At 47.3% G+C, this 20,186-nt stretch overlaps 6 protein-coding genes across 6 annotated transcripts; 2 read left to right on the forward strand and 4 right to left on the reverse strand.

Moving 5' to 3' along the window:
* The first annotated feature begins 73 nt into the window (after positions 1-73).
* On the forward strand, positions 74-1,354 carry Nup35 (Nucleoporin 35kDa). Its single transcript, XM_017160122.3, has 2 exons — positions 74-352; positions 407-1,354. The coding sequence occupies exons 1-2, from the start codon at positions 199-201 to the stop codon at positions 1,252-1,254; spliced, it is 1,002 nt and encodes a 333-aa protein (XP_017015611.1). The 5' UTR covers positions 74-198; the 3' UTR covers positions 1,255-1,354.
* Hou (GID complex subunit 8 homolog protein Houki) lies at positions 1,273-2,359 on the reverse strand. Its single transcript, XM_017160123.3, has 2 exons — positions 2,025-2,359; positions 1,273-1,955 (listed from the first exon to the last, which is right to left on the reverse strand). The coding sequence occupies exons 1-2, from the start codon at positions 2,140-2,142 to the stop codon at positions 1,396-1,398; spliced, it is 678 nt and encodes a 225-aa protein (XP_017015612.1). The 5' UTR covers positions 2,143-2,359; the 3' UTR covers positions 1,273-1,395.
* Positions 2,360-3,625: 1,266 nt separating this feature from the next.
* Ing3 (Inhibitor of growth family, member 3) lies at positions 3,626-6,014 on the reverse strand. The gene is made up of 2 exons (XM_017160124.3): positions 5,795-6,014; positions 3,626-5,726 (listed from the first exon to the last, which is right to left on the reverse strand). Exons 1-2 carry the CDS (start codon positions 5,892-5,894, stop codon positions 3,775-3,777), a joined length of 2,052 nt encoding a protein of 683 aa, XP_017015613.2. The 5' UTR covers positions 5,895-6,014; the 3' UTR covers positions 3,626-3,774.
* An 830-nt stretch (positions 6,015-6,844) lies between these two features.
* LOC108069865 (C-mannosyltransferase dpy-19 homolog) lies at positions 6,845-11,043 on the reverse strand. Its single transcript, XM_017160121.3, has 7 exons — positions 10,837-11,043; positions 10,469-10,730; positions 10,095-10,416; positions 8,709-10,034; positions 7,819-8,012; positions 7,626-7,751; positions 6,845-7,564 (listed from the first exon to the last, which is right to left on the reverse strand). Exons 1-7 carry the CDS (start codon positions 10,880-10,882, stop codon positions 7,360-7,362), a joined length of 2,481 nt encoding a protein of 826 aa, XP_017015610.2. The 5' UTR covers positions 10,883-11,043; the 3' UTR covers positions 6,845-7,359.
* Positions 11,044-11,495: 452 nt separating this feature from the next.
* Positions 11,496-16,036, forward strand: fu (STKc_STK36 domain-containing protein fused). Its single transcript, XM_017160117.3, has 4 exons — positions 11,496-11,818; positions 11,883-13,195; positions 13,256-13,830; positions 14,561-16,036. Exons 1-4 carry the CDS (start codon positions 11,708-11,710, stop codon positions 14,920-14,922), a joined length of 2,361 nt encoding a protein of 786 aa, XP_017015606.2. The 5' UTR covers positions 11,496-11,707; the 3' UTR covers positions 14,923-16,036.
* On the reverse strand, positions 14,907-19,066 carry LOC108069863 (hatching enzyme 1.2). Its single transcript, XM_017160118.2, has 4 exons — positions 18,741-19,066; positions 16,580-16,753; positions 16,084-16,520; positions 14,907-15,134 (listed from the first exon to the last, which is right to left on the reverse strand). The coding sequence occupies exons 1-4, from the start codon at positions 18,955-18,957 to the stop codon at positions 14,955-14,957; spliced, it is 1,008 nt and encodes a 335-aa protein (XP_017015607.2). The 5' UTR covers positions 18,958-19,066; the 3' UTR covers positions 14,907-14,954.
* Positions 19,067-20,186: the final 1,120 nt, after the last annotated feature.

Genomic DNA, 20,186 nt, shown 5'->3' on the forward strand with positions numbered 1-20,186 from the left:
GTGGGTAAATGGTATATACCGCGGGAAAATGCCCAGCAAAAATACTTAACGGCCTAGAAAGAGAGGGTGGTATTTTAGCCCAAGCCGTGACTGGTCACACTGCAACGCACAGCTGTGGCGTCCTCATCCGAAATTGCAACGCTTTTTCTCGATTTGACAGCATTCCCGCGCTCGCCTTTGTTTAAAACTGTAGCCAACATGGAGCCAATGACCCTGGGCAGCCCGGTGAACAGCCCCGGCTCGAACCAGAGCCAGTACCTGCCGCCCTTCCTGCTCGGCGATCCGCAAAACCTAACGCCGCACAAGAACACGCTTTCGCCGAAGCCCGGCGGTCGCTACAATGTGAGTTTCGGTGAGTTAAGCTGATTTGGGTTTGGATCAGACTATATAGCATATATTCCCGTAGCCACATCGCCCGGCGGCGCCGCAGGGAGCAGCCCGCACGACTTTAACCGCTCGGCCATGAACACACGCACTTTGTTCGGCGGCGGCGGCGGAGGAGGAGGAGTTCAAGGAAATGGAGGCCACAACGTTTCCCTCAACCAGTCGGGCGCCCATGGCCACCACCATCACCACCACCAGGCGGGACCGCCCACCCAGGGACTCTTCGATTCGCTGCGCGAACAGGCCGCCACTCCGCAGCAGCGCAGTCAACTGAGCCTGCTGAATCAGAGCTACCAAACCAACGATTCCTTCGCTCCCGGGGCACCGAATGCCATTAATGCCTCAATGAGGGCTTTGTGCTCTCCTCTGGGAGCCATTGCCTCGCCAGGAGTTATAGGAACACCAGTTAGCAATGGAAACGGCAACTCCCGCCTGGCCGACTTTTGGGTCACCATCTTTGGCTTCTCGCCGGGAGCCAGCTCCATGGTGCTGCAGCACTTCACGCTCTGCGGCACCATTGTGGACGTGGTGCATGCCCCGCAGAACGGCAACTGGATGCATGTGCGCTTCTCCTCGCGCATCGAAAGCGACAAGGCTCTGAACTACAATCACAAGATCATCGCCGGCAATGTAATGGTGGGCGTGGCCCGCTGCACCGAACGTTCGGTGCTGGACAAGGAGAACAGCAGCGGTTTGGCCAATGCAGAGGCCACAGTAGCTAGCAATCAGCCCACCAGTCCCATTCGTCCCTTTGCCCAGCAGTCGTACAAGCTGGCACGGAATGAGAATACCATTTCGCCGTCGAAGGATGTGCCGCAGAAGAGCTCCGGGCTGATGGACAAGGCCATGGACTTGATATTCGGCTGGTGAGACAGGAGGAGGGCTGGCTTTTCCGGCTACTTATTTAATAATTCACTGCGTACATCCAGCATACATACATACATACTTATTAAAAGAGATACAATAGCAATAGCATTAGCAAAAGAATATTAGGGGAGAACAATTTCCCGTTTACTTGGGCTCCAGATGCGCCGTCTCCAGGTTCTTCATCTTGGGATAGCTAATCGAGCGGCTGTCCAGCTTGGACTGGGCCCACAAGATCAGCTTGAGCAGGAACATCATCTTGGGCGTCGAGTCCTCGCTGTGCTCGCAGCGCAGGATGGCCGAATTGAGCTCGCTGGCGATCTTCTGGCGATACGACTGCTCCAGCAGATCGGCAAAGGGGCTCTCCTGTGGCTTCTCAAAGGCCAGCAAGGCCAAGGTCCTCTCCAATTCGAACATGGCCTCCTCGCCGGACTCGGATAGCTTGCTCTGGGCAAAGGCCAAGGCCTCCTCCACCTTCCCGGCGCGAATCAGCTCGATTAGCTGCAGCTGCTGCAGGTGGAAGAACAGATAGCGATCGCTGCCGAGGAGCTCCGGATGCAGTTGATTGACCAGCTGGGTGGCCTCCTCAATCCGGCCAGCCTGGACGGCCTCGCGGATGAGGATGCGCTCGTCCAGGCTGCTCAGCTCGACGCTGGGCTCCAAATCCGCCTCGTGCTGGAACTTTTCGGCCGCCTCCTTGAAGCCCTCTGGGGAAAAAGGGGGGAAAATGGGTAATACAGGACTGGGATTACATGGTCCAAGGTCTCCACTCTCACCTGTCACCAAGTAGTTCATGATCAGGCGATTCATGTCCGCCTGCTTGAAGGGAAACTGCTCCAGGCGCTGCAGCCACTCCTCCTTGCCGATGGCCTCCGATTTCTCGTTGTAGCTCATTTTCTTGCTCTTGCGTATCTTGCCAATCTTGAGGCCGTTTCTCGAACACCGATCTGCGTCGAATTGAGCTGGGTTCTGGGCTTTTCCGTTTCCCGACTTCTCTGGCCTTCTTTTGTTTCTAAATCGTTTCTTTTTGTTTACTTGTTTACCAATTTTAATGCACAAATGACGCTGGAAAAAATATCTATTTTTCTTCTTCGATTCAGCGTGACCAGAGGTCACGTTCAGCTTTTTTCCCCTCTGTATCGATTATTCTGCAACTGCAACTGCACTTTTTCGATGAATCTTAAAGGGCGCGCACTTTTAATTTAAGTTAGGGGGGTTTTCTAATGGATGGAAAAATGGGTATTCTAGGTTGGAAGAAAAGAAACATCTTTTAACTGGGACCATTGATTTTCAAAGTAATTCCTCTATTTTTAATTTTTTATTTTAAGCAGCTTGATATTTCCAATTTTTAAAAATATGAAAAATAAATGGAAAATTTGTTCTTAATAAAAAGAGAAGAATACCCTGTGCACTTATTTCTATTTGTTCCAGTTAAGAAAAGAAAAAACCTCTTTTAACTGGGACCCATAATTAGTTAGTTGATTTTCAAAGTAGTTCCTATATTTTTAAATAATTTTTTTTAAGTAAAGTGATATTTCCAATTTTTTAAAATATGAAAAATAAATGGAAAATTTGTTCTTAATAAAAAAAAGAAGAAAACCATGTTCACTGATTTGTGTTTATTGTAATTTGGGTATTCCAGGATAGAAAAAAAGAAACCTGTTTTAACTGCGACCATAATTTAAAGTTTATTAAAAACATTTCTTTTATTTTTTATATGCAGAGTGATATTTACGACTTCTAAAAATATGAAAAATGTATGAAAATATATGTTGTTAATAAAAAAAAACCGGATTCACTGATTTGTATTTATTGTAATTATATAATTGTCAGATTTCTAAATAATAAGTCCTACTGGAATTTACATTTATTTTGATTAATTATTTCGGTGATTTTTATACTGTTTGGATGATAATAATAAAATAAAATCATTAAAAAAAGTATTTTTAGAGACTGTTTGGATGATAATAATGAAAAAAAAATCATTACAAATAAATGTTTTTTTGCGACTTTTAAATGCTACAAATTACAGAAGTAATTTTTAAAAAAAGTTTCAAATTATTTAGATTATTTTAGTATTTATAATATAAAAACATAATTGATAGCTCCATTCCCTTCCACTCCTCTCCATTTTAATCCGGAATATCAAAACACATACTTGCTCCCTAAAATAAAATCATTAAAAATAAGTATCTTTCATGGACTGTTTGGATGATAATGAAATAAAATCATTAGAAATAAGTGTTTTAAATACTACAAATTACAGAAGTAGTTTTTAAAAAAAGTTGTAAATTATTTCGATTATTTTAGTATTTATAATATAAATCAACCTCCATTCCCTTCCACTTTCATCCGGAATAACAAAACACACGCTTGCTCCCTTGCTGACCTAATTTTATTGAATACTTGGCTTCTGCTCCCTGGCCTCCACTTCCTCATCCACATCCCCATCCTCTAGCGACGCGACCAGCCGCTTCCTCCGCCTCCTCCGCCGCGGAAGAGGGGCGCCAGCAGGCTCGGTCGGCCTCAGTTCTTTCGGTTGCCCCGCCGCCGCATGGAGGCGGTGCACTTGGGGCAGTACCACTTGCCCTTCGGCGGCTGCGTGATGCCCACGCAGGGATAGTGGAACCACTCGTAGGGGCAGGCGTCGTTGTCGCAGGCCACCATGTCGCCGTAGGACACCTGGTTGCAGGTGCAGTAGCGCGGTTCGTTGGGGTCATACGACCATTCGCCCTCGTTTGTCTGCTCGACGACCAAACCATTCTCGCCGATGGTCAAACTGGAGCCAGGAGCCACCGTGGCGCTGGGCAGATTCATGGCAATCATCCCAGCTGGCACGTCCGTGGATCCGCCCTCTGTTAATCCTCCTCCACCTGCTGCAGTTCCCATGGCCACCAAAGTCTGTCCACCCACCGACATGTAGGTGGATCCCGAGGCTGCTGCCGCGGCCATGGCCATGGCCGTTGTGGTCAGCTTGCCCACGGAATGGGATTCCACGCTCATCGACGACGAGGAGGCCGAGCCCATTGAGTTGCCCGACGAGGAGCCGCCCGCCGTCGTCGGCTGAACCGTGGGCAGCGTCAGCTTCTTCTTCTGCTTTTTCTCCTGGTGGTGACTGCTGCCGCTGCTGCCGCTGTGATGACCATGTCCATGGCCATGCCCGTGAGTGTGACTATGCGAATGACTGCTGTGATGCGACTGCGAGTGCTGCGAGCCATGATGCGAGCCGCTGCTGGTGCCGCTGGTTAAAGCCGTGCCTGCAGAGACCGTCACCGATCCCGCCGCCGCTGGCTGCAGGCCAGATTGTCCCGCCTGCGACCAGAACTCCGCCGTGGTGCCTGCGGTGCCATGGATAGCCTCATAGCTGGCTTTCAAGCTCGCCGTTCGGCGGCCCTGCTGCATTTGCTGCGTGGCCACAATCGCCTGACTGGCGGCCGCTGCAATGGCACTAGATGCAGCTGCTCCGCCGCCCAGTTGCTGCAGGTTGTACGTGACCGTGGCTCCTCCTCCAGCGCCGCCGCTAGAGTGGGCGTGGCCTGTTGTGACCACGGGCGTGGCGTTCCCTGCCGTTGGAGTAGCTCCTCCCGCTGTTCCTCCTCCTCCCGAGCTGCTCAGCACACTGTGCGCCAGATTCGTGGGCAGCTGCCGCACTAGAGAGCCAGCTGCCGAGGTTAGAGAGCCACCCACCAGGCTGCCACTTCCACCGGCGACAGCCACTGGCAAACTGAGATGCGTGGCGGCAATGCTGCCTATGTGAGAGGCGGAGGCCTGCGCCTGGGCGGATGCAACATGACCGGCAACTGCAGCGCCCACTGGTCCACCGGCGGAGGAAGAGGAGGAAACCGATCCTGCGGCGGCACCCGAATTAACCACCGGCAGCGAGTGATTCAGATTGGCGCGCTTCTCCTGGACGGGCACGGTGCAAATGGTCTCGCGGCGCTTCTCCAGCTTGCGGTGCCGCTGGCTGGAGCTCAGCTGGCCGGAGCCGGAGATGCTGGACAGCGAGGCGACGCCCACGGCGGCTCCGCTGACCAGGGAAATGGCCGCGGAGGATGGCCCGGTGGCGGCACTGGAAGAGTGACCGGTGGAGCTGCTGTTCACGAGACTATTGGCCGAACTATTGCCGCCATAGTAGCGATTCTCCTTTTGATTCATGCTCAGCAGAAGGGCAGTGGCGGCTGTGGAGTTGCCGTCCAGCTCCAGGGAGCGCCGCTCGAGGATCTCGGTGATGCCGTTGTTGTCCGCCTCCAGCTCGCACTTGAACTTGAAGAGCTCGCTGTCCAGGCGGCGCAGGTAGCGCTCCACCAGCTCGTGAATCTGCGTGGCAATGGCCACCTTCTCGTCGGCGTCCTCCATCACCTTGAAGTACTCGCCGCGCAGGCTGTGGAACTCCGTGTCCATCGACTCGTGCTGCAGCTCGTCGCGCTTGCACTGCTTGAAGAACAGGTGCGCCTTCTTGTCCAGCGAGTCCATGTTGTCTGGGGATTGGGATTAAGTGATTTAGTTGGTAAACTGCGATTCAGATTCCGGCAATCGGTTTATTCACTCTGAACGGCCAGATCCAGTTCGCGCATCTCCGTGAAGCGGTCGCGCAGCTCCTGCGGCAGGTGCTCGATCATCTCCAGGTAGTCCTCCAGGTAAAGCATGATGGGCGATGAAAAGCGCCGCAGGAAATGCCAGGAATTTATATTTTCAACTCTTTTGCTGTTTTTTATTTTTCGGAAAATGCGTAAGTGTGACCAGAGGGGGTAACGGCTTTAATGCGATGTGAAACAGAGGAATTTGGCATACAGGGGGGCTCTCTAATTAGGGGTATTCCTTAAATTGTTAAATTTCTGCTGTTGCATACAAATTCAGTTTCCAAAAATTTCAGAAATTCAATTCAATTCGAATATAAATTACTATACGTTTTCAAGGTTTAAACTTTAAAGATAGTCCTAAGTTACAAAAAATAGTTAATCTACAATTCAGAGTGTTAATTTTAAAATTTAAACAATAAAAGACATTTTTAAACTATTAGTAAAAAAAAAAATAGTTAATCTACAGTTCAGATTGGTAATTTCTAAAAAAAAACAACAAAATACATTTTTAAACTATTTATAAAAAAAGTTTTTGTTTCAAACGTTCAAATTTGTAATTAAAGTAAAGTAAAGTAAGTAAAGTTTAGAAGAAAGGATATATGGTAATGGTTTCTATAATTTTAAAGGTTACTATTTTATATTTGAACGCTAAAATTAGTTTAATTTGAAACATTTCATTGCCGAGTTCTTTGGTAAACCTATGTATCTCCTCATAATACTTTACCAAAAAAAAAAATTCTTTAACCGAAATAATAAATATTTTTACCAAAAGCGACATTAAAATAAGAAATTCTTTAAACTAAATAATAAATACTTTTACCAACAACGACATTAAAAAAATTAAAATATAAAAAATTTAAGATGCAGCATAAGCTTGAAAATGCAAAGTAATTTAAGGACTCAAATAAAAGTAGGTTAAATTTCTAGATTTGAATAAAAAAACAATTTTTCCAAGATATATACATATTACAAGATTGAATTAAGTTCAACACCTCGAAATAATAGCAAATGATACATAGTTTTAACTGCATCGTTTTATTTCACTTATTGCTGGGCAAAACGCATTTTGCCCGTTCTTGGGTTTGTGGATCATGGATTCATGGATATCGGGGACACATTTCACATTTCAGCCACCCAACTCGGTGACCACACGTCATATTCGTCATATATTCACACACACAATGTTCTCCCTACGTAAATGTAAAAAGCTTAGCTTAAACTTAACGAAAGTATTTTAGATTTTAGAGTTTAGAGTCGGTCCGTACGGCTAGATTAACTTATTCGAATGCGAGGGGCGCGGGGAATGATCCAAGGAGCGCGGAGCGGGCTGAAGAAACAAGTCAAGCTGCTAAATGCATCCAGTTTTACTAGCTAGCGGAAGAGGTGATCATCTGGTGGAAGGTGGTAGCGGGACTAAGATTGGGAACCCAGCAAGCCAGGGCAATACTAAACGTAATCATAATACATAATAAAATGCTAATCCCTAGTCACACAGCTCATTCCCCCTTTTATCCCGCCACCAATCCCACTCCTATATGGACATCTCGGGCATTTTGTTGTGCTTGAGGTTGATCTGCACGCTCTGCGAGAACATCTTGATGATGCCGTAGTGATCGTTGGCGTAGACCTTCAGGAAGCTGGGCACGTTCTTGTGCAGCAGCTCGTGGCAGAATTGCGGGTACTTCTGGTACGCCGGCTGCTTGTCATCCCAAATGGCCAGCAGGTCGCAATCGTCGCTAGAGGAGGGTAGAATCTGATTAGATAAGGCAAATCTTCAAGAGCTGCTTGTCTACCAACCGCACTTCATTGGTGCACTCGTCCAGCGATATGATCAAGTACTGGATCTTCAGCTGGGCGCACTGATTGTAGATATCCGACGACTGCTGGCGACTGTACACCGAGTACACGTGCTCCGTGCGGTCCCTGCAAAGTAATTCACGGTGGAACGATAAGCTATCTCGCTCTTATCGGGACTGCAAACGCTACTCACGCCATCTGACGCATCTCGATGTGCGCATGGTTGACTATCGGCCGCCTGGTGGTCAAATGCACGGTGCCAATGATCTCCACGGGCCCGGCGAAGACCGCATCCCGTTCCGTGTTCAGCTTGATCCACTCGAGCATGCTGTCCAGGTCATCGCCGCTCTGGGCGAAGCGCGTGGGGAAGTACTCCTCGCGAATGTTCTGGTTAGAAGGGGGGAAATCTCATTAATAGGAATTAGAATCATTCAATTTTTGTTTTATCATAGTGCCATGAAATTTCTGATTTGTTTAATTCCATTCTATGTGAAATAAATTGAATGTTTTTCTAATTCATTTCGAATTGAATGAATAAATGAATAACTTTTATGAATTTTTTAAATTTGTCAGATTTTTTTGTGGTTTCTTTTGAGAACAAAAACCGAAAAATTTTTAACAAATCAATGTTAACTGCTTAGAAAATAATATTCATGCAGATTTAATCACAAAATGATGGCCCTCATTTCTTGAAAAAGCCCAAATTAAATTCAAATAACAAATAGGAATGTGTCTAATTCGACACCTTGAAAAAGCCAAAATTAAGCTGAAAATGTAAATCCACAATTATTAAATAAAAATGTATCTAATTCGACACCTCAGACGAGCTGAAGGCCTTATCTGCTATAGCTCTTAATCTTAGTTAGCTTATAGTTGTAACTTTAAATTTGCTTTATATAAATAAATAAATAAATAAAATGGCCCTTTCTTCTTTAAAAGAAATTGTCGTTTGAATTATTTCGGAAACTCAAAATTCCAATTAATTCAATTCTATTAAACTCAAAATTCAAATTAATTCATTCATAAGAAACAAAAAAATTCAAAATAATTCATTGAATCTTAAGCTTTATAGGTTCATCTTACCACCATTCCCGGATCAAACATGCTGAGCAGGAAGACGGCCAGCGAGACCGACCAGAAGATGTTTCGCTGGCGGTGATACCACACTTTGGAGCAAACGGTGGGCGCTATCACGCAGCCCTGCGTGAAGCTGAGGAAGAAGAGCTTGCGCACGGCCAGCCCGATGACAGTGAAGACGAGCATCTGCAGGAAGCTGTACATGTAGTGCAGATTGAGGATCTGCGAATTTGTGGTGGGCACCACGGAGCTTCGTCTGGAGGCGCTGCGCTTCTGCTTTGGCTTCTCCTTCTCCTCCTTGGACGGCAGATCTGATGCTGGTTCAGCTTCAGCTTGCTCCTCCTCCTCTTTCTCCTTCTCCTTTTCCTCCTCCTTGCTTCCCTGCGCCCGCTCCTTTCGCTGCTTGTCGCTGTTGCGATGAATCTGCGCCCTCAGCCGCCGGATGTCCTGCATAAAGTCATCCCGTGCCGGCGGCTGCTCCTTGCGCAGGCGCTCCTGGGCCCGCTTATACCGCTCGTAGTCATAATCACAGCTCTCGAGCAGCCGGAAGCACTGCTGCAGCTGCTGCTCCGTCTGCCGATTGGACATGTCGCCCATGGAGACGCGATGCTCCTCGAGAAAGTCCTCCAGCACATAGTTGCGGGCCCTTTCGCGCTGCTCCTCGCTAGCTGCCGTGGCAGGGGCGCCACTCTTGCGCCAGCGGCGAAAGAACATGGCCAGCATGACCACGCCGTACATGCAGTACGGCTTCACGATCATCGTCTTGACCAGCTGCCAAAGTTCCGACCAGGCGATGCGCTCGTACAGCGGATTGCAGGCGGACAGGTGGGCCACAAAGCCCACGTTCACCTGCAGCGCCCAGTGGGCCCACAGATCGCAGTAGTGCGTGTGCGCCCCATCCGGCACATTGACCACGCCGGCCCGATTGAGCAGCTCCAGCAGCTTGGTCTGCATGCTGCTCGCAAAGAGCTGCGCCAGCAGGATGAACTTCAGCGAGAAGTAGTCGTTCTGCAGCGGATCGTGGGCATGACCCAGCCGCCTGCTGCGCACCGCCCTTAGCTGACGCACCACTGTGATGAGGAAAAGCGACAGCGAGACGCTGAGCTGCCAGGTGAAGAGCAGCTGGCTGTTGCCGTGCGACATCACAAAGGCCAGAGCGTGGCCAAGAAGGTGAGATAAGGAGTAGTCTAAAGCAAAGGCGTTGGCCAGTCCGGTGGGCAAAGCGCTGACGTTCCAGGAGGTCATCACAATCAGTATTTGCGTGGTGAAGATGAAGGTGGAGAACTGCCAGGAGAGCAAAGCGCAGGCGGTGAACAGCGACATGGCAAAGATCTGGGTTACAAGAGGAACTATTCATTAACTAGCTAAAACTAGTAGCCTTCCTTTGATTACCATAAACAGCCGCGACGTGTGCTTCTGCCGATGGATGATCCTGCCAATGCAGATGCACAGATAGAACATCTGCAGGAAGATGAAGGGAAAGGCAAAGTTCTCGCGCGCCAGCGGACGCTCGTAGATCTTGGCCACGAAGCTGTGGAACATCAAATACGAGATCACGCCGTAGATACCACCGAAAACATTCTCGCTGAGCAGCGTGCCGTAGAGATAGAGGACCAGCAGGGTCACGCCGCCCATCAGCCAGACGAACTCCAGGTAGAACTGCATGGGCTGCACCATCGGATTGAAGCCGGCGCGCACCACATGGTAGAAGTAGCTATCAAGTAGAGGATTAGCCTCGAAGAAGAAGATCCTAGAGACAAACTTACGCCGTGACCAACTCGGGCAGCACATAGAAGCGCTGCAGCACATTCACGCTGTGCGGATACTCAATGTCCGTGATGTTCTTGAGCTGCTCATAGCCGTGCCAGAAATCTGGGCCATCGGCCAGCCGCTTGTAGAACGCATAATACAAAGCATCCTCGCGCCGCAGGAGCGCCTCCCGTTCTAGCTGATTCAGCTGCTGGATGTTCGTGCGCGTCTCGAAGATCACGCGCACATGCTGCACGTACAGGAAGAAGAAGCCGGAACCTGCAGGAGGGGATTAGGATTGGGATTAGGATTAGGTATCTCGGTGGAAAAGGCAATTGGAAAAGGATTCCTGACATCTGCCGGTTGGCAATGGACTTGCACTCACCGATTAGCGCGTGCGACAGGATCACGTACAGATTGGGCTCGCGCATCGTGGTGGCTCTGCTGCTGCTGCGATTCACTGCGTCTCACTGGCTCAGAGTGCCAATCATTATTTATTTCACAACGATTATTATGGCTCCCCTTTTTTCACAATAAAAAACAGACACCGATCAGCTGTTCTTTTCGGAGCGGCCCTGCAGTGTGACCGTTGGGGGGCGCTGGCGAAATACCCCGGGGTCACACTGCGAGGAATTTTTGGTGGAAATATTAAATCTGGATTTATTTGCTGTTTTTGTTCCTTCGGTTTTTAATTGTGTAAGCAGAAATGTAGGAATTTCTCCGTCCCAGATATGTACCTAAGTAATATACCCATCGAATCAATTAAGGTACTTACGGATTGTATTTGATTATTTAAAATTGGCCAAATACTACACTGTTTCATTTACGACTCTTTTTCCCACAAAAGCTTACTTCTTTATTAAATTACAATAAAATAAGGATATAAAATGGTACTTCACTTTAAGGTCAATTGTTCAAAAAAGTAATACAACAAAATACATATCAAGGTACCTGGTACTCGGAGAAATAACTACTTTTGTACCTTAGTAAGGTATTTATTTTTTCAAAAACTAGTTTCTTTCCCAACACTGCAAGTAAAGGACACTTTTTAGCAACACTGTTCAGGCAAAGGGGTATTTTTGCCAGAAATGTCCTTAATAAGTATTTTCACATCCTTCAATAGTGAAATACTGATATCCCTGCCCCAGCACAGTGGTATTTTCAGAGGCATCTGGCTACGGTCCTACCAATCGCTCCAGGCAATTTAATTTCTCCAGCGGAAAATCAGAAACCCCCGGAAAAACAAAGGAAAAACCATGAACCGCTACGCGGTAAGCTCGCTGGTGGGCCAGGGCTCCTTCGGCTGCGTGTACAAGGCGACGCGCAAGGAGGACAGCAAGGTGGTGGCCATCAAAGTGATCTCCAAGGTGAGTGGGCGGAAAGCCCAAAAGCAGAAGCAACAAGTTCCCAACTAACTTCTGCATCCTGCAGCGCGGAAGAGCCACCAAGGAGCTGAAGAATCTGCGCAGGGAGTGCGACATCCAGGCGCGGCTGAAGCATCCGCATGTCATCGAGATGATCGAGTCCTTTGAGTCCAAGACGGACCTCTTTGTGGTCACCGAATTCGCGCTGATGGACCTGCATCGCTATCTCTCCTACAATGGGGCCATGGGCGAGGAGCCGGCTCGCCGGGTCACCGGTCATCTGGTGTCCGCCCTGTACTACCTGCACTCGAATCGCATCCTGCACCGCGATCTCAAGCCGCAGAACGTGCTGCTCGACAAGAATATGCACGCCAAGCTCTGCGACTTTGGCCTGGCCCGCAACATGACCCTGGGCACCCATGTGCTCACCTCGATCAAGGGCACACCGCTGTACATGGCGCCCGAGCTGCTGGCGGAGCAGCCGTACGACCATCATGCGGACATGTGGTCCCTGGGCTGCATCGCCTACGAGAGCATGGCCGGCCAGCCGCCGTTCTGCGCCAGCTCCATCCTGCATCTGGTCAAGATGATCAAGCACGAGGACGTCAAGTGGCCCAGCACGCTGACCAGCGAGTGCCGCTCCTTTCTGCAGGGCCTGCTCGAGAAGGATCCCGGCATGCGGATCTCGTGGACGCAGCTGCTGTGCCATCCGTTCGTCGAGGGACGCATCTTTATCGCTGATTTGCAGGCGGAGGCGGCCAAGGAGTCGCCGTTCACCAATCCCAGAGTACCAAAAACCAGGTCCTCCCATCGAGAGCCTGGTGATCTGCACGAAGCTCTGGCCGCCCTGAACTTTGGCGAGGCGCGTGGCGAGCATTTGAGCACCTCGCGCGACAGCATCAATGCCATTGCGCCCAGCGATGTGGAGCATCTGGAGACGGATGTGGAGGACAACATGCAGCGTGTGGTTGTTCCTTTTGCCGACGTATCCTTCAGGGATCTGTCTGGTGTAAGGAATGGCCTGCCGGTGGTCCACCAGCCGCTGGTCAATTCGCACACCTGCTTCGTCAGCGGCAACTCGAACATGATACTCAATCACATGAACGACAACTTTGACTTTCAGGCCTCGCTGCGCGGCGTGGCGGCCAAGCCGAAGGTGGTTCCTCCTCCGCCGCCGGCAGTGCGGCAGTCGCGCAGCAAGGATCTGGAGAAGCGCAAGCTGAGCCAGAACCTCGACAATTTCTCAGTGCGCCTGGGCCAAAGCGGCGACACCCAGGAGAAGCTTAACCAGGGCAAGAAGTCTCCTCAGCCAGCGCAGCAGCAGCCGCCACATCCACAGCATTCAATGCACTCCACCAACGAGGAGAAGCTGAGCAGCGAGTGAGTTATCTCCGCATTCCTTAGCTTCCCAGCTTATTAACTTTTCCCCCCTGTTAACAGCAACACGCCGCCCTGCCTTTTGCCCGGTTGGGACAGCTGCGACGAGTCGCAGAGTCCGCCCATCGAGAACGACGAGTGGCTGGCCTTCCTCAACCGTTCGGTGCAGGAGCTGCTCGACGGCGAACTGGACTCACTGAAGCAGCACAATTTGGTTAGCATCATTGTGGCCCCGCTGCGCAACTCGAAGGCCATTCCGCGGGTGCTCAAAAGCGTGGCCCAGCTGCTGTCGCTGCCCTTTGTGCTGGTCGACCCCGTGATGATCGTCGATCTGGAGCTGATACGCAACGTGTACGTGGACGTCAAGCTGGTGCCCAATCTCATGTACGCCTGCAAGCTGCTGTTGTCGCACAAGCAGCTCTCCGATTCCGCGGCCTCCGTTCCGTTGACGGTGGGCTCGCTTAGCCGAACGCTGCGCAGCATTCCGGAACTCACGCTCGAGGAGCTGCAGACGGCCTGCAGTCTGTACGAGCTGGTCTGCCATTTGGTGCACCTGCAGCAGCAGTTTCTCACCCAGTTCTGCGATGCCGTGGCCATTCTGGCTGCCGGCGATCTCTTTCTGAACTTCCTAACCCACGGTAGGCATAACAAGAAAGGAAGCTAGCTTCGGCCAGCCGAAGCTTATATACCCTTGCAGATCATTCCTATTAATTTACAAAAATGTTAAACCTATTATTTCACATTAATTTTTCGATCGTTTATATGGCAGCTATATGATATCCCAGTCATATCCCAGAGTAGAAGAGAATGTAATAAATATCAACAAAGATATAATTTTTTTCCTATTAATTTCCATTTAATCTTTCGACCGTTCCTATGGCAGCTATATGATATAGTGATCCGATTTTTTAAATATTTAATTCGAAATTCAGAAATATATAAAAAATAATATTCCCAAGAGTAGAACGTAATATTTGAAAAAACACCGAAGCTAGAATTTTTTTTAACGTTTTTTTCCGATCCTTCCTATGGAAGCTATAAGATATAGTTGTCCGATCCGGTCGGTTCCGACATATATACTACCTGCAATAGAAAGAAGACTTTTGGGAAAGTTTCATTCCGATAGCTCAAAAACTGAGAGACTAGTTTGCGTAGAAACAGACAAACGGACGGACAGACGAACAAACGGGCAGACGGACAAGTCTAGATCGACTCGTCTAATGATGCTGATCAAGAATATATATACTTTATGGGGTCGAAAACGTCTCCTTTACTGCGTTGCAAACTTCTGACTGAAATCATAATACACTCTGCAAGGGTATAAAAAGGCAAAGAAATTCGTTGACTAATCATTTGTTTTCCCCACAGATTTCCGGCACTCGGACTCGGACTCCGCCTCCGTGCGCCTGGCCGGCTGCATGCTGGCTTTGATGGGCTGTGTGCTGCGCGAGCTGCCCGAAAACGCCGAGCTGGTGGAGCGGATCGTCTTCAATCCGCGCCTGAACTTCGCCACGCTGCTGCAGAGCCGCCACCATTTGCTGAGGCAGCGCTCCTGCCAGCTGCTGCGCCTGCTGGCCCGCTTCAGCCTGCGCGGCGTGCAGCGCATTTGGAACGGCGAGCTAAGGTTCGCGCTGCAGCAGCTCTCCGAGCACCACTCGTACCCCGCACTCCGCGGGGAGGCCGCCCAGACCCTCGACGAGATTAGCCACTTCACTTTCTTCGTCACCTAGCCGGCACTTTCGTTTATTGGCCTCAGGCGTCTCTATCCGAGCAGATCCTGAATGTTGCCCTGGAAGTAGTCGAGCAGCTCGTCGATGTAGCCACCGAAGCGATCGAAGTTGAGTAGGTAGTCCTCGCCGCAGTCCTGTTCGTACATCTCGTTTAGCTTGGACACATCCTTGTCGGAGAGGCCGCGTCGCTGGCCCAGCGAGGCGTACGGATCCTGGCGGCGAAGGAGAGAAATGAGCGGTGGAATGTGGATGGAATATCATCATTAACTATTAACTCTCCTGATCTTTCCTTTTCGAGAATCATTGAAAAATCTAAACAACTTCGAACTCATTCTTCCTTCAACTGAAACTGGTGGCAAAATCATCAATACCCATTGAATTTCCCAAGGAAACAATTAAAAAACTTCGAATGAATAACATTCGTTGACCCTTTATGTTATATCATAACCTAGGAATACAACCCTCAACAAGGAATTATTCTGCTTTTCCACTCTAGATATTCCTAGTCTAGTTATACGTCTTGACTCTTGTATGAATATAGGATTTCTCGTAACTGATTAACCTCAAATCTGGATTTATTTGAAAAAGTTATGGCAACCTAAACGTAATTTAATATATAAATTTATTAAATGTTGCTAGGAATGACTTTTTAAAATAAATGCAGTCAGCAAGTGTCATAAGACCTTAAGAACATTAAAGTTCATTATCGGTAAATTCGTTTGAATGTTTCTATTACTGTTTAAATAAATTCTAAGATGATCTATGAATTCTTTCGTTCTCAATAATATATGTAGATATATACTGATGTACTATACTTCCTAGATTTCAATATGATTATCTAATAATTCTTGTACTATGCTTCCTGGATTTCAATATAATAATCTGATATTAATAACTGTTGATGTACAATATTTGATTGAATTATTTGTAACCCTAAGAGTAAATGTTAAAATATCCTTGCTAAGATAAGTCGCCTATAATAGGGAAATTAACTGAGTGTCTATGCAATATGTCCATTAATGTGAAGTATTATTATTGAATGGTATATGTTAATCTCTCTGAAGCTAAATGATAAGCGAAAATACTCAATTATATATGTATATGTTCTACCAAACAGACTTTATAAGCTATTTTGTGATCCTTTTAAGATTTCCTACTCACCAGTGGCTCGATGGTGGGTTTGCCGTTCTTGCTGAACGCCCGGGAGCTGTAGTGCATGACGCTCTGGTAGTCGTACTCCACTCCAAAGTTGGTGATGTGGGTGCGGGCGTACTTGTTGAAGTTGTGCGCGTGTCCGTCGAGGATGTTCTCCCAGTTGATCTTGACGTACTCATCCCGCTCCGTGGCGCTTTGCTGGTGATAGAAGCCAAGGGCGTGCAGCAGTTCGTGGACCACAACGCCATGGGTCACGCACTTGGGCGTGTTCAAATTGAGCACCTGGCCACCGGAACGCCTTCCTACGCTCGACCAGCAGCCCGAGTAGTTGCCCTTGATGAGGAGCCAGTGCTTGTCGCCCTGCTCGTACGGCCGGAAGCGAATGCAGGTGCGATCGTGGTACTCCTTGAAGGCCTTCAGTATCACCATAGTCTGGTTGGCGGCTGTTTTTGGTGAATTATTATCTGTATCTGTGTCTGAAATCTGTATCTGGTCAACTCACTGAAATCCTGAGGGTCTATGTAGAAGGGCACGGCGGCTTCTGGCCAGGTGAGGCGCTCGTTGAGCAGCCCGTTCCTCAGCAGCTCGCGGTGCAGCATGATGTCGCCCTCGAAGAGGCCGCAATGCTCCCAGATGTTCGTCTCGCTCTCCTCCGTCCAGAAGTTGAAGGCGGGACCTGAAAGAGGCGAACATTTAGGACTTAGGCTTTTTTTTACCAATTTTGTTTGCTAGAAATGGCAAAAAGAAATTGTTCCAAGTTTAAATGCCAAATGATTTGGAATTTTATACCATATTTTGATCATTATTTCTATTGTTTCCATCAATAAACAGTTTTTTTTTTTGATAATAATGAGGATCTGAGCTTTAAATTGAAATATGAATTTTTATACCTTGTATTATGATTTCAGTCAGAAGTTTGCAACGCAGTTAAGGAGACGTTTCCGACCCCGAAAAGTATATATATTCTTGATCAGCCATGTCTGTCTGTCCGTCTGTCTGTCCGTTTCTACGCAAACTAGTCTTTCCAAAAGTCTTCTTTCTATTGCAGGTAGTATATAAGTCGGAACCGGCCGGATCGGACAACTATATCTTTTAGCTTCCATAGGAAAGATCGAAAAAAAAAACTTAAAAAAATTCTAGCTTTGGTGTTTTTTAAAATAATAACTTCTTCTCTTGGGAATGTTATTTTTAAAATATTTAGAAATTTCGAATAAAATTTAGAACAAATAGGGACACTATATCATATAGCTGCCCTAGGAACGGTCGGAAAATTAAATGCAAATTAATAGAAAACAAGAGAGAACGCTATAGTCGGGTTGGTGTCCCGACTATCTAATAACCGTCACTCAGCTAAAGGGAGTGCGAACGCTGTACTGGATAGTGCGAGGGAAATAGATATATAAATTTTGATTGCGTATAACTTTTTAATGAATGGTCAGATTTGAAAAATGTCTTCTACATTTCGATAGGTATAAATATACACAACAAAATTGCATTTATACTTCTCGGAAATCTTTAAAAATGTGGGCGCAGGACCCATTTTAAAATCGTTAGTGGGCGATTGAGGGCGTTAGAGGGGGCGTGGCGCTCGGCTAAAATAAACTTGTGCTGCGTAGGAAGCCAAAGAATATGTGTGGGAAATCTCAACCTTCTAGCTTTTGTAGTTTCTGAGATCTCAGCGTTCATACAGACGGTCAGACGGAGAGACGGACAGACGGACATGGCTAGATCGACTCGGCTAGTGCCCCTGATCAAGAATATATATACTTTATGGGGTCGGAAACGCTTCCTTCTAGCTGTTACATACTTTTGCACGAATCTAGTATACCCTTTTACTCTACGAGTAACAGGTATAAAAATTATTGCTTCGTTACTTTTTATTGTATTCTCTTCTACTCCAGGATATGACTCTTTTTAAATATTTCCGAATTTCGGTTTTAATTTGATCAAAATTGAACTACTATATCATATAGCCGCCATAGGAACGATTGGAAAATTAATGAGAAATAATGGAATATTGAACATTTTTGCGATTTGTTAATTAATAGGAAGGATCTGCAAGGGTATATAAGCTTCGGCTGGCCGAATCTAGCTTCCTTTCTTGTTCTTAGTGTTTTTTTTTTTAATGTAATTTAACCAAAAATGATGGCAAATCAAAAAGGGCTCTCTGATTTGAACAGCTTACGACTTAATAAATTGATCCCCATCACTTGTTGGCTGATTTGGAAAAAATATTATTTCGACCAATTTTTGCATTTTTAGATAAGGGGTAACATCACGATTTTTTCCAAAAAATGGCCAAAAATTAAAATGTTCACGTTTAAATGCCTATTGATTGGGGGTTCAATTACGAGCTGCATATTCGGACTATTATTTCCTTTGTTTTGGCCAAAAACCCAATTTCTTTGAATATAAAATCAGGATCTGTGTTTTTGCTTGAAATGGGAAATTTTCTTAATTTCTCTTTGCTCTAACTTGGCCAAAAATGATCCCAAATCTAAATGGCTTACTGTTTTGTTAAGAAGGCAAATCAATTGGGATTTTAGTTCCGAGGCAACAATTTGAACCATTGTGGCTTTGTTTTGGTCAAAATAATGATCTTTTGGGGAAAAATTACGATTCCGAATTGGATTTTTTTACTCCGAATCCACTCTGGTACCTACTGTTGTGCCGTCGCAGCATCTGCATGTTGGCGCCCCACCTCGGCGAGGGCGGCACAGCGGGCTGTCCGCGAAAATGGGCCTTCCTCGTGGGCAGTGACTCCGTTTCCAGCTCCGTTCCCGCTCCCTCTGGCTTCTCCGCCTCCAAAGTGGCGCCCAGGGCCAAGGCCACGAGGTAAAAACAAATCAAACTGGGAGCGATGAGCGCGCTTCTCGGCATTGTTGGGCTAAAAGAAACGCCGGCTAAGTCGCGTCGAGGCTTTTATATAAAAATGCGTAATGGGGCGGTGGCAATTCGACAAGTCGACAATTCGGCTCCACAATTTCAATTGAAAGTACGAGTGCGACTGACGCCCACGCCGCCGTTTTTTTTGGATTCGGATTTATGCATAACATAACGGATTTATTGGGCTCTCTCTTTCGGCGCGCATTCGAAATGCCCGCGCCTCGGCATTTACGGCTTTTGATTTCAAATTTAACTGGGATATTGGGTTATCAGAGAGGCGACGAGGCGCATATGAAAATAGCACAGTCACTTCCAGTCGCTTCCCTTCCTGTCCAGCAAAGGCTTTTGTCCTATCTCAAAGTTCGATTTCGATCTCACGTCCGCAAAGAGAGACCACAAAATATATAAATAACAAGAGAAAACTCCACCTCGACTATCAGATACCCGTTACTCAGCTAAAGGAATTGCGAGAAAGATGCAGATATGCAACAAAGCTACTGCTTGCATTATACTTCCATTATTAACTCATAACTTTATAATGAATGGTCCGATTTGAAATTTTTTTCTACATTTCGATAGGTATTAAGACGGACAGACGGACATGGCTAGATCGATCAAAAATATATATTCTTAATAGATTCGGAAACATACTTTCCGACGAAAACAATATACCCTTTTACTATACGAGTAACGGGTATGAAAACACAAATAAAACGCAGTGGAAAGCCGGGAGTTCTTTGACCCCCATTTGGCCATCGATTGATGGCCAATGACAGTTGGCATCTGGATCTGTTGGATGGCAAAAGTGAACGCTGTCTGGTATCTGGCATCTTCTCCCTTTCTCTGACCCAGACCCGGATGGTTGGATGGTTGGATGGATGGATGGATGGTCCGCCAGATGAGTGGGTCACTGCAGTCGCAGTCGTCCAAGTAGGTCAACGTCAACCCACAAGTGGCACCCACAAGAGATCAACAGAACACGATTTCCTCAAGTAACGCAATTTATTCGCCAGCCCAACATTTCAGCTATGCATTTCAGGCAATCTGCGAGCCGCAATCTAGATCCACCAGCGGCTTTCTTGCGCAGCTCGGCAATTACCGGCGATGGTAACGATCGAGTGCCACACATTTCTTTCTAACTAGTTTCTGCTGCTGCCGCTGCACTTTCACTACGAAATTGCACCAAAATCTAAGCCACATTGCATGGGGATTTTCGAGAACAT

This window comes from Drosophila takahashii, chromosome X (genome assembly GCF_030179915.1).
Source record: "Drosophila takahashii strain IR98-3 E-12201 chromosome X, DtakHiC1v2, whole genome shotgun sequence".
NCBI classification, from domain to species: domain Eukaryota; kingdom Metazoa; phylum Arthropoda; class Insecta; order Diptera; family Drosophilidae; genus Drosophila; species Drosophila takahashii.